Raw genomic sequence first — 13,524 nt, 5'->3', positions numbered from 1 at the left:
TTTAAGGGGAAAAAAAAGAATGGTACTTTTACGTCTGGAACCAGCCTTGCCCTGTGACTGTTGAGCTCCATGGCCCGTGTGAACAAAGAGTGAAAGCTTTTATAGAGGCACGTGTATCTGGACATGATACTTACTCCACGGGGGGGTTGACGTCCTCAGCTTTGGTCTCGAAAAAGCGCAGCACCTCCTCACTCTGAGAAATCTGAGGAGGAAGCCTGACCAGCGCCTGCACACACGGAAACCACAGGGTCAAAGGGCAGTCATCTGACATCAAAGAAATAACCATGAAACAGCTCATAATAATAACATGCAATCAAACACTGAATATGTAAAGAAGAGATTTTGTGTGTGATTCAGCATTTGCGTTTGGGTTATTTATGGGTTTCAGCTTCATGTTTTAAGGTGACATTTTGAGGACTTTAAATTGTTTATTGCTATGATATCAGTGCTAAATGTTCATCTCTCTGAAATCCATGAGTATCACAATAAAACATTTTAGTGTTATATATATATTGTTAGAAGAAATACAAAATGAAATATGCCAGTTTAATTTTGATAAACAGTCGTCCCTCACTATAACGTGGTTCACCTTTTGCGACCTCGCTGTTTCGCAAATTTGCTGTGCTGTGTCTCCTGTACAGTACAGAATGTGTTCAGTCAAATTTACATAAATGTTGGATCGCAGTGTGACTCTGAAGTGCTGTATTTTTGCAAGTTTTCTCCCCGACAAAACCCACAATGTCGATGAAACGTTCTGCACCGACAAAGGCGCCTACGAAGGTTTGAACTTTGAGAGTGTTTAAACAAGAGAGAAATGTGAGAAAATGTTAATGTCTGTGTGAGAAAAGTGTATAATGTGTGTGGTGACGGGTTTTACAGCCTTAAAACATAATAATTGTAAAAAATAAAGCTGACTACTTCTCGGATTTTGCCTGTTGCGGGTAATTTTTAGAACGTAACCCCCGCGGTAAACGAGGGACCACTGTATAAAGTTTGTAACAATCAGGCTCCATCTCCTTTAAAGCAGTTTGTGAAAAGAAACTCAAATTGGACAAGAGCAGGTTCTAGAGGTGACTGCTTTGTGCTGTTTAGGAAAAGTGGTTTTGGACAAGTCTCAGTTGCTTATGGAGCAGGTCAGACGTGGAACACACTGCTGCTCATATATGTGGCTCTCAATACTGGCAGCATTTTCAAAAGATTTAAAACTGTGGTTGTTCAAGGGTCAAAAATGTCCCCATGTAGAACTAAATTATTTTTTAATATTGAGGGGCAGACTGTTTTACATCAACCTACCAAAGGACTGAAGATGGAAATTTGCCACGTTGGCTTTAATCTTTGCATATTTACATCTTAAATGTTCCTTAATGTGTGCTGTCCCTTTGCAAATAAAAAATATAAGTAAATATTTACAATTATTGACAAAATGACACAACGGCTCTATAAAAATCAAACACAGTATTTCCTTTCACTTCCTTTGTTTAACACATTGCCATTCTTTAAAGAGTATTTTACACATAATAACAGATTTAGATCACCATGTTACCTTTTATTGTTTTGAAAAGGTTATTTCAAAAATAACATATCAACATAATCAGGTTTGTCAAGTTGCTGTGTACAGTTTTGTACCACGTTTTTTTATATTTATGGAGAATTGTCGTGTTGGAGCAGGGATGAAATAGGCTTACTGATAGCCATAAGGAGGGTTCAAATAGGCCCTGGGAGAGATCGAGAAATTACTGAAACATGCATGGATGTTTTTGATGAGCAACATGATAGAAAGCTTAAAAAAAAAAAAAAGTTTCCATAATGCCCTCTCTTTATGTCTTTAACTTTGATTTCATAAAGCAAGTCACATACTTAAACAGACTGATATATATATATATATATATATACACATTTATGTTAATTTGAGAATACATAGTTGTGGCATTTGCTGGATCAACACTAAGCAAAAAAGCAATCAGATGCTCTTCAGAGATCCCGAGTGGGCAAATAATTACTACTAGGTGAAGGAATATAAGCGATAAGCGTAGTTATTTTTATTCCTTATTTTTTTATTAATTTGTTGGATTATATATTGATTTAAATGTTCTTACAATTATATTTTTTTTAGTTCTAATCATTACATTGTGGGCTGAATAAGCAGAATTAATTAACAATACAATTGTGACATATAATCTGTGACAGTATAAAATTATAAATTCCCCATATTCTTATTCATATTAAATGTATAAATATCTTCTGTTTTCACCAGAGTCTTTGCCCATTGTTCCCTCTTTGTATTCTCAACCACATTACAGCATCCTATGTCTGACTGGTCATGTATATTTAATGATTCTAGCAGCAAGCATGAAAAGGGGCCACGTATGTGGCCAAGGTGAAGATATGTGACTAAACTACACATGTACAGAACAGCGTTTTAAACCAGCATTTAAGGTACTTTTCACTGAGTCCCCATAGAAAACTCCAGGCCAGATACGATTGAAAAAATGGTTTCTAGTGGTGAACCAGCAGCTGTCTGGACATCCTCATTTCCTCAAAATTGGATAATTACACTTCCTGACTTCTCTCTCTTCTCATTCATTGATCTGGTTATTAGTACAAGAGGATGCAGGTGCTTAGAGATGGCCCCAACAACTATGGGTGTTAAGTGGGACATATCCAAGACAAGTAGTAAGGGTTCATTTGGTTTCACATATTCACCAACATAAGCATGTCTTTGAGAGTTAATTTACAGGGGGTTCATTTACATGGGCCATAAGATTTCTATTTTGTACAATGAATGTGACTGTTTCTAATGTAACTATATAAACAGTACCTATCGAAGTGAGAATTTAGCTTTGATAGTTTTAGTATTGATTAGTAAATATACGTTATTTGGAGCATCTGAAGAATATTCAGGCAACATTATTTCAATTCAACGTACAACCATATATTTAAATATATATTTTCAAAACTTTGATCATCTGCCCAACTCTATATCTGGGTATAAATTTTTGACAACTTTTGGGTCATCACTCAGTGGTGGATGAGAATAATGTGTCTACTGGTACACCAACATCTGGCTGGACAGTTCTATCTCCCAAGAGCTTTTCCTCGGAGAAACACTTGGTAATTATGCTCATTTCGTTGTTCGCTTCACAAACAGGATGTCGGAAGTAAACACAATCGCACACTCCAGTTTTCAGCTCAAAAACAAGCTCTCTATAACAACTCCAAACACAAAACCGCCTTAGGTTATTTGGGTAATGAGGAGTCACTTTAGCCCGAACATTTCAGATGTGTGGGTAATTGCCTTAAGACTTTTTGAAATCTTTTGGTCCCAATTACAAGGCTGGTACGGTATGTAACCTTTGCTAATGTGGGCCAACTGTGCCTCCTCCTAATTGTGTGTATAGGGAGAAAAAGATGAAAATTGTATCCAGTTTGACTATGTACAAGAAGGAAGGAAATGGGGAGGGCAGGATTTGATTTGGGAATAAATAAAACAAGAGAGGAAACAGGAAATAAGATGGCAACAGATTCCAGCTTTCATTTTTGGATGAGGGCAGCAATTGGGAGCGAGTGATTTGTGGTGAACAGCTAAGAATGGAGAGTGGTTATAATTTGGAAATGTAACTAGGTCAGCCTGTCATGCGAAATCTAGCTGACCTGATAACATTGTTTTCACCACAAAACTACAGTTGTGAAACCAAACAAAATGGCAACTAAAGTTAAAGTTTGAAGCTGGTAAAGTTTAGACATCTGGCAAGGCACTGGTCTCCCTATAATATTGGCTACACATAGAGATTGAGTTGTTCTAGGTTAAGAGTAAATGTCCCTTTACATGAGCAACAAAACATACAATGCACAACAATACATAAAATAGTTAAATAGCATAAAGGACTTAATCTATATAATAAAATTAATAAAAAAAGCTTGAGTGAGCGTTTTCTCTAAATAGGTCGACACCATTCATTCACTTGTCATAAATCATACAAAAGGGTGAGAAAGAGTATGACCTATGACCTGGATCATCCCAATAGAGTCATACACGAAGAGGGTAGAGTACGTTTACGTGTATCTTACCCTGCAATAGTCGTCAATGAAGCGCAGCCTCTTCATGGCCACATCTCGAACATGGCTCCTCCGAAACAAGATTTTGCCTGCATAAAATAAGAGTGATTTTAACAAGTGAAGCAATTTATGCATTTTTATTGCAATGAAAAAACTGCTACACTAGAGAAAGAACATACAAAACTAACTAAATATATATTTATATCAGGGAGTGGTACAATTTGGTGCATGTATCATTTTACATAACATTTTTCATTTGTTCTTTTTTCAGCTACTGCTCCCAGTCTTCCAACATTCCACCAACTATTTGACTTTATGACTGAAAGTTAATATAACATTTGCTATATAGTTATAATCTATGACACCTGTGGATCATCATTTTATAATTTGCACATTTTAAATCACAATATTCATCTAAACTGACTTAATAAAACAAAACAAGCACGCTGATTTTCATGTTAGAAAACTGTGGTGCCCAATGGGAGCGGACGTTGCCATAAATGTCATTACAACAAAGAGCCACATGCTGTCGGCCCTTCATATAGATAGCTGCAGATCACGGTAGCAGTTGTTTTTTTCCCACTTGTACCAAAATGACTACATAATGCTGCCGAATGCTACGAATATCATCGATTACGAAAATAAAAGTGAACAATGAAGTAAGTAGCTGTGGGCGTATGCCGGTGGCGGTTAAAACGGGGATTGATCGGCAATATGGTGTCTTCAAAATAAGTAAATAAAGACGCTTAAACATGCATGAATCACTCCAAATACAACATCGAGAGGCCAAATGAGACAGTCAAAAGCTCTGAAATGTTGATTTTGTTTACAGGTCTGCTTTAACATAAACAGCTAGATACAAAACAATTACCTCTAGGTGTAACTTTAGTTTTTATAGTTATATTGAAAGTTGGATTGAAAGTACTTGACAGTTAGCGTCACCAAAAGGTACAGATTAACCTAATAATCTCAACATCATTTTTATTCGAAAGAGCATCAGACCAGGACCCGAACCCTCCAGCAGATGTCAGTAATGCACACCACTCAGAGCACATAAGCTCTCAGTGCTACACAAGGCCCCAGCTGTTCCCCTATAGATCCTCTGACCTCCGCGGTGACATGGCTTTCTAAATAACAAATAGGATTTCACTGCACAGGCCCCACACATTGTAGACTGTAGCCCCTCGTTCCCAGCCCCCCACCAGCAGACAACGTGAGCACATGCTAAGCTTTCTATTTCCAGTCTCAAGTGATAAGCCTGTTGTCATAGAGCTTTGATTATTAGGCATGGTAAGTTTATTTGTATAGCACAATTCATGCACAGAGTAATTTAACAGAATAAGAAAGGCATTCAAATCACAATACAACAAATCTAACCATAAATAATCACAAATAATCATCATAAAATTGACATTAAAAGAGAAGAGTGCTGAATAAAAACCTTTTACTCATATGTGCAGCTAAACAGAACGGTTCAGAGCCTGGATTTAAACATTGTCAAAGTAGAGGCCTGTCTCACGTCTTCAGGAAGATTGTTCAAGGTTTTAGTTGCATAAAAACTGAAACGCTCCACATGTTTACAAAGAAAATGTACAGACGATAAATATTGAGCCAATAAGACAATAAAACAATACAGTAATTATCAAGAAAGGCCTAACTGTGATTGAGATTTAAAGGTGCACTATGTAACGTTTCAGTGGAGGGTCCTCACTTACTTGTTTCCATGGAGATGTTATTCCTTAGATTCCACAGTATGGCATTAAACACATATATCTTCATAAAGACTGTAAGAACGGATGTCTGACACGGTGTTTTGTTTTTTTGTTTTTTAAGAATAAAAACATGTAATTGAATGAACAGAAGACGGACAAGCAAAATGTGTAACTCTAATGCTATACTGTGAAACATTTCAGTCAAACCAATAACCTCTCCAAGGCGGACCTTCCCAAACAAAGGTTACATAGTGCACCTTTAAGGCCAATACCTGATATGGTTAAAAGTGCAAATATCGAACCAAGATACAGGTCTTTTTGGCACTATTTGTGATTTGGATAGACTTGTATAGTATCTGTTATTCAAATGAGCCACTTAACAATTACAAAACAAAGCACTAGGTACCCAAAAGCTATAAACAATTAAAAAGGACATTTGGAAATAAATAAACAAATAATCAAATAAAAATAATGAGTCGTGGTATGAGTCAGATTAATTACCAAAGCACTCTGCAGCAGTAAGATGTTTAAGTAGTTGGGCTTAATGAAAAAAACAAAGCTATAATCTTTACAACTGTGTACCATTAACATATTGTAGCTAAAGGACTACAGCAGCCACACAGTCACTCCACAGAGAAAGACGAGTACGACGCCATACTGTGGAGCATTACAGGAAAAGTGATAACATTCCCATGGAGCAGGCAGAAAGCAAGACAAATTTTGCCCAACTGTATGGAAAAAATGGGTACAGCCACTTTATTGTTAACAGGCTATTGAAATTACATAGGTTAACATATTTTGGTCTACTGTAGCAATACGATTCAATTTCTTCATTTTTCTTATGAGTTTTGTGTATTTATTCTTGTTTGCTCAAAGCTGAAGCTTTAGTCAGGATGTTACCACAAACATAGTAAAAATAACCTCTCAAATCAAATGAAAAGTACTTTTTACTTTTCAGTCAAGTTAAAAAATGTAGTGGAGTAGAATGTACTGATATCTGCTCTCAAATGTAACAAAGTAAAAGTAAAAAGTATCCACGGTAAAACTACCTAAAAACTCTTCTTACGTATAGTACTTTACTACTTGTACTTTGTTACCTTCCATGGCTGCTAATAGAAATGTGTTATTTTGTGGTAAAAAGTTGCATAAAATGTAAAAAAAATATATAAAATAAAATGCAGTATAACAAGATCCACAAGACAAAATAAAAATGTCAAGAAACCCCCAATTGGAAGCAATGTAAACCAACCATACCATGTTTCGTTACGCTCATAAATGTCTCTCATTCAAAAATTTCCCAAAATGTCACATCTGAATACAGTATTGTCAAGATTGAAATTCCCAGAGTCAGCAGAAACACGGTACAGCCGGTCGATCTATACACACACATACAGTAGCCAGCTCATATTGACGCCCCGAGAGTGCCAGACATGAATTATTAATGTGCTCGTCTATTTGGATAAACTGGAGAGGAGCAGAGTGTTACCTGGGAGAAATGGGATGATCCTCTTCTTGGGGTCTTTCTGCCCTCCCTCAATTGGGAACTTGTCCAAGATTTGCATCTGTGGGTCAAAGACAAGAGAGAGGTTAGAATGTACTCCTGATTGGATCATATACATGTGATTTGATGCAGGCCTGGTTATAATTAAGAGATTAATTTATTTTGAAAGAGCGTGTTTCAAAATACAGTGCATGACAGTTTTACAAAATATTTCCAAAGTTGCCAGTTTCTACATCAAACTTTGTGATTTAAATTGAATAAATTGGATGGACTAAGTCTAGTGGGTGACAGTGGCTCAGTTGGTAGAGTGTTTGTCCATTGATCTGAAGGTTCACGGTTTGAATCCACTGACCCACAAGTTGGTGGAAGGAAATTACTTTTGAACAGTTACATTCCCAATAAAATAGTGGAAATGCATTCACCACTCTCCCTTCACTTATGAGGAAGAAAAAAAATATATAGTGTGTGCAATCCTGATTATTACACCAAACGACTACAAACATTACATAATCAATTTTGTGTGCCATCTGTCTCGTGTTTTAATTGTACCTGTTTTTAATTATAATCACGTTGATCCACCATACTCTCACTGTGCAAATAACAGATTTCAGTGTTGATTAAACCAATCGTAAATAATATATTTTCGATTAATTAAGCAGCCCTAGTCAAAGGTAGGTCAGTAACGCACTGTGGTTTGCGTGGACTTGTAGGAAAAACCCTGTGGTAATTGTAATTGACAGCCTTCCAATATCATTTGACAGAGTAGTAAAACAATGGGGTGAGTTTCTGTCTGACACTTTATTCATACGTTTTAGTGAACCCCAGAGCGCCATGTTCCTATCACACGCTTTCCCTCCAAACCAAAGCCTGACTCCGCAGCTCCGGTCCCATGGCGCGGAGCAGCGGAGAACGTGATCGCAGAGGGGGTGACACTGAGTCAAACGAGCCCAGATATATTCATACAGCACAACGGAACAGGGTTAGGGGAGAAAACGCTGACACGGGAGCTCGAGGTGGAGGAGGAGAGGGAGGAAAGAGAGAGATACTGAATAAGGATGGGAGGATGGGAAGAGACACAAGCAACACAGAAAACAGGGGAAGACATAGAGATGAAACTGAGGTCAGAAAGAGTAAATAAGAATAGGGTGCTCAGGTCTTCCATGGGGATGGATGTGTTTAGAATTTTGAACACTATTTGCCAATTGCACGTTTTTAGATGAGATTCAATGTCCTATGAAACTGAGGCCATTCAGTTGTTAAGGCAAGTCTCAGATAAAATAATAACCCCCCCAAAAAAGTGCAATGCAGAACTATAGAAAGAGTAAAGCAAGATGTAACAGAAGTAACAGAAAAAGTACAGATACAAAAAACACTGAGGTAAAGGTAAAAGTATCACATGAAAAAAAAATCTAAGTATTAAAGTACCCGTTTAAGAATGTACTTGAAGTAAAAAGTTTTGCACAGATTTTGAAATCTAATAAAGCTTAAAACGTAGTGATTATAATAAAGATTTGTGCTGACGTCTGTTCAACAGCAACAATTGAATCGATCTCTTTTTTCCTAGCTGTTATTATTTATAGATTTTTGTTTGCTCAAACTATGGACATGTAAAAAATAAACCCCTCAGATTTTTCAGCATGTCTCACACAATATAAAAAAAATTTAGTGGAATAGAAAGTACAGTTATCCGTTCTCAAATGTAGTGAAGGAAAAGCAAAGTCCAGATGCCTAAAATTTGTACTTAAGTATAGTACTGCTACCTTTACTTTGTTATGTTATGTTAACCATTGCTATTTATATACAAAGAACATACATCAAGTTCAGGCACGACAATATAATGACCATGAGCTCTTGAATATGTCTCGCACAGGAAATGTCAAGCATCTTATATCCAATTAGTGACGCAGAAAAACATTGTGTTGAGATTAGGGCTGGAGACCTTCAGTTGTTCATAGTCGATTGATCGGCTGATGCTGCCTTAGCCAACCAAAATTTTGCATTATTCAACTTATCATTGTATTTAGATTATACAGATTTATATGGGAGAACAACAAAAAGAAGATGTGAGTGAGTTAGCTGAAGATTTGGTATTTTTTGGTAGATTAAAGTCATGATTGGCAAATTGAATCATAAATAAATTGTTTCCGGGTACTTTTTTGTGCAGTTGGAGTCTTGCGAGTGCAGTTTTGGTCAGATACATAGAGACTTAGCCTAATCATTCTAAGCTTTTGGTCACGCCTCCTTTTTAATCGACTAATCTATTAGCGGGACATGTCTTAAGTCGACCAAGAATTTCTTTAGTCGAATACAGCCAGTGGTGGAAGAAGTACTCAAGTACAGATACTCAAGCAAAATTAAAAGTATCACATCAAAAAATCTACTCAAGTAAAAATATTAAAGTACCTATTTAAAAATGCACTTCAAGAATAAAGTATTTTGCACAGATTTTAAGAGCTAATGAACATTTAATTGTAGTGATTCTGAAGATTTGTTTTGTTCAACAGAAACACTTGAATCGATATTTTTTTCCTACCGTTTTTATTTGAATATAATAATAATAACCCCGCAGCATTTTCAACAGGTCTTAGACAATCATAAAAAATACTTTTACTTGTTTACTTTTACCTTTTCAAAAATGTAGTGGAGTACAGATACAGATAAAAGTAAAAGTCTGCTTAAGTATAGTACTTTACTACTTTTACTTTGTTATGTTCTAGCACTGACTACAGCTCTAATTGAGAAGACATCATGGGTCCATATGTAATGACTATAAACCAAAATCGTTATAGGAATCATAAATGTCATCAGCCACAACCAGACGCAGTCGATGTAGTCAAGTAACAAAGGTCATACTTCCAGGTCAAACTGTGTTCCTTATGTCCCTGCTGAGTACTCTGAGTAACATGTGGAAGAGGACTGCGCTTCTAATTAACAGCAGCCATTTCATCAACAAAAGTCAATATTTATTTATGGTTCCTTGGGCTTTAAATTATTATGACCGATTTCAGTAAAAAAATAAAATAAACACTGAAGGACAACATCCCAGCCAATTATCTTTTATCTCACATGACAGGGCGATGTGATGGTGTGACTGACAGCTTGTTGCTAAGATACTCTATGCTAACTAGCTGTGAACATGCATTTCAAGGCTATATTAACAAGATGTCCTGGTGTGTGATGATAATTATTTCATACTTTGTAGCCATGCATGCTTCGGTGTGTGAGATTGTGGATTTACAAATACATGTTTACTTGTAAAACCAAAAAAAAAGTATTTGTTTGTTGAAAATAGAGACGATGCTAATATCACAATCTCACAGTGCAATATTTACACAAGTACATCTGCGTGATAAAATGAATAAATATTAAAAGATAAGACAGGAGACAGTGACTTGAGGGTGTATGCCTCTGACAACATGTTAAAGATTAAACAAATGAGATGAAAACGTCAGTGGAGGACACTTCTGCGTTTAGAAATACAGGTGTTAGCTCAATGAAATACATGTGTTAACACTAATGCTAATGTTGAAGCATGACAAATATTAAAATAATATCACACACTCAAATAATTTACATATTTTTAAAAACTGGGTAGCCTTTATGTTAATCAATTTTAATGGGTTGTTTATTTTATATTGTATGCGTTTAATAAAAGTTAACATTTGCTTTGAGACACAATGGGTTAGCTAGCATGCGGCTGTGCACAGAGCCTATTACCCAACCTCTTGTACTGAATATATTTAAATTATTGAACATTCTTATATTTTTATTACACAATTACATATGCAAGTCTGAATATTTTATCCAATGTGTTTGTTACTATGCTACAGTTGTATTATCATTCAGTTTGATGTTTGCAATTAAACGTGTACTACGCAACATTTCTTGATGATAATGATGATGATGATGATTGATGAATGAAGAATGATGACGGTGATGATGATAACGATGACGATGATTGTGGCTTGTCATATCAAAAATTTTTACTATACAAAGTCAAATACAGATTTAAGCCCTGAAGTTTCTAATACAGTATAAGCCTGCAGTCCTCTAATCTGGAGGGAAGCAAATCCTTAGAAGTTACAAATGAGTTCTTAAACAGAGTTATGGCACGCTGTCACCAAATGTGCTGTGTTATTATAGACTTGGCTGCTGACAGCACTAAACTCACAGGTGCTGGGCTGTCTCTGTCTTCACTGCCACTGCACACACACTGTAAAAATGCTGCTGAATCCACACTCCACAGAAAAACACATAGAAAGAGATGGATGGGTGACCGACCTGCTCCAAACAAGAACAGATGCTGAGCCGGCACAATGTGTTTAAGTCTGACACAACACTTTTTTTTTTTTACATTGCTAATTTCTTAAAAGGGCGAGGATATGCTAAACTGACTCCTCTGGACCTTTGTGGACAATGTTTCAATATACCATTAGGGCAAAATGCCAAAAAGCACAAACTGTTTCAAATGAATTACTTCTCTTTTTCACAGTAAAATCAGGTACAGCACCTTTAACTGCCCATGTTTATTTTATGTCCTATAAGTAACGTTTTTGGTTTTCCTGCTTCTGCCAAAAATCCCCATCTTTCAAGGTTGGTTAAATGAAATATCCTTTTCACACCAAGCCTTTTGTCTGCAGGACCATTCAGTTCCAATTCCACCCATCCTTCAACAAATTTTTACTTTCCAAGAACCTTTCAGCAAACCAAGCCTAAAAATAAATCAGAAGCACTGTCCTGTGTAATAATATGAAGAAAATTATTTATGTAGCTTGTCTCTTGTATGCTGGGGTCATAAGTAGTGCTTTTCCCCCTCACTAAATTACTGATAAGCACCAGTAAAAGTAAAAGTACAGATGCAGAGGTAAAAAGTTACTCGAGCAAAAGTGAAAAAATCTACGTAAGTAAAAGTATTAAAGTACCCGTTTAAAAATGTACTTTAAGAGTAAAAAGTAAAAGTATTTCACACAAGTGTTGTTTATTTGTTAAAGTGTTAAAATGCAGTGATATTGATTCAAAAATTATTCATAGTTTGGTAAGCAGTAACAATATGATTTGATTTCTTATGTTTTTGTGTATTTGTTTTTGTTTGTTCAAAGCTGAAGCGTGAACTTGCAAACTTTAGTCAGGATATTACCACGAACACGGTAAAAATAATCCCTCAAATCATATGAAAAGTACTTTTTACTTTTCAATCCAGTAGAAAGTACAGATACCTTCTCTCAAATGTAGTGAAGTAAAAGTAAAAACTATTCACTGTAAAATGTAGTTAACCAAAGTACAGCAACCTAAAAAATCTACTTAAGTTCAGTACTTTCCTAGTTGTACTTCATTACCTTCCACCACTGCCAATAAGACCATCAAATGTAGAAAAAGATGGAATAATATTGGTTGTTTAATTTATTGTGATTATCAGACTTGCTCTTAGTGCCACCTAAATCACTGAATCGAGTAGGTACTTTTCTCACACCAAGCCTGTGCATTTCCATTTATATCTTTCACAAACAGGGACTTCCCAAGAGACTGTTAAGGTTAAGGTGCACTTTACTGTCCCCATAATGAAATATGTCCTCTGCATCTGACACATTCTTCAATGCTGCTGGGAGAACATGTCAGGAGCAGTGGGCGCTTGAGCTAGGTTTGATCGGGACTACCTTCACTGGAGGATTGTACCTATATTTTGGGTTGACGGGGGAAACCAGAGTGCCTGGAGAAAGCCCACCCAGACACAGTAGAAACATGCAAACTCCGCATAGAAAGACCCAGGTGATCCAGGAGTCAAACCCCCAACCTTTTTGCTGTGAAGTGTGAAGGCTAAAATCTTCATAATTCATAAGGCATAATTTCCTAAAGCTCGTCACATAATAGAATGGCAAAGTAAATATATTTTTACTGTCAGACCATCAATTATGCATTTCCATCCATTAATAAAAAAAACTACCTTTTATAATAAATGGCATTGTCCTGCATCAGTAATCCCAATATCTTTGTTCTTCCCTCTAAATTATACAGTATATGACTTGTAGTAGGTCTTACGTCATGCTGCTGGTTAAGTAATATGCTCTCAAGATAGCAGATAAAAGCACCTTGGCCTCACTATGTTTTTTATATACCTGACTCTGACATGTACTGGGCTAAAGCAGAGCCGTATCGTCCAATCACGCCGCTTCACAACTCTTCTTCACACTCGCTCTGTGCCGTTACCAAGGAGACAGTGAAGTGGAATCTGGGAAGTCGAGCGATGGTTGGCATGGG

The 13,524-nt window shown here is 36.4% G+C and overlaps 1 protein-coding gene across 1 annotated transcript in view; it reads right to left on the bottom strand.

The window, feature by feature from the left end:
* Nucleotides 1-13,524, bottom strand: part of LOC117394130 (SH3 and PX domain-containing protein 2A-like) — a 122,257-nt gene that overhangs the window by 66,542 nt on the left and 42,191 nt on the right. The window contains exons 4-6 of the mRNA XM_033992158.2: nucleotides 7,255-7,330; nucleotides 4,069-4,145; nucleotides 135-226 (exon numbers count right to left, since the gene is read on the bottom strand). Coding sequence (XP_033848049.1) covers nucleotides 135-226; nucleotides 4,069-4,145; nucleotides 7,255-7,330 — 245 coding nt within the window. The remainder of the gene's footprint in view (nucleotides 1-134; nucleotides 227-4,068; nucleotides 4,146-7,254; nucleotides 7,331-13,524) is intronic.

This window comes from Periophthalmus magnuspinnatus, chromosome 1, assembly GCF_009829125.3.
Source record: "Periophthalmus magnuspinnatus isolate fPerMag1 chromosome 1, fPerMag1.2.pri, whole genome shotgun sequence".
NCBI classification, from domain to species: domain Eukaryota; kingdom Metazoa; phylum Chordata; class Actinopteri; order Gobiiformes; family Gobiidae; genus Periophthalmus; species Periophthalmus magnuspinnatus.
This window is presented reverse-complemented; position numbering and strand designations above follow the sequence as displayed.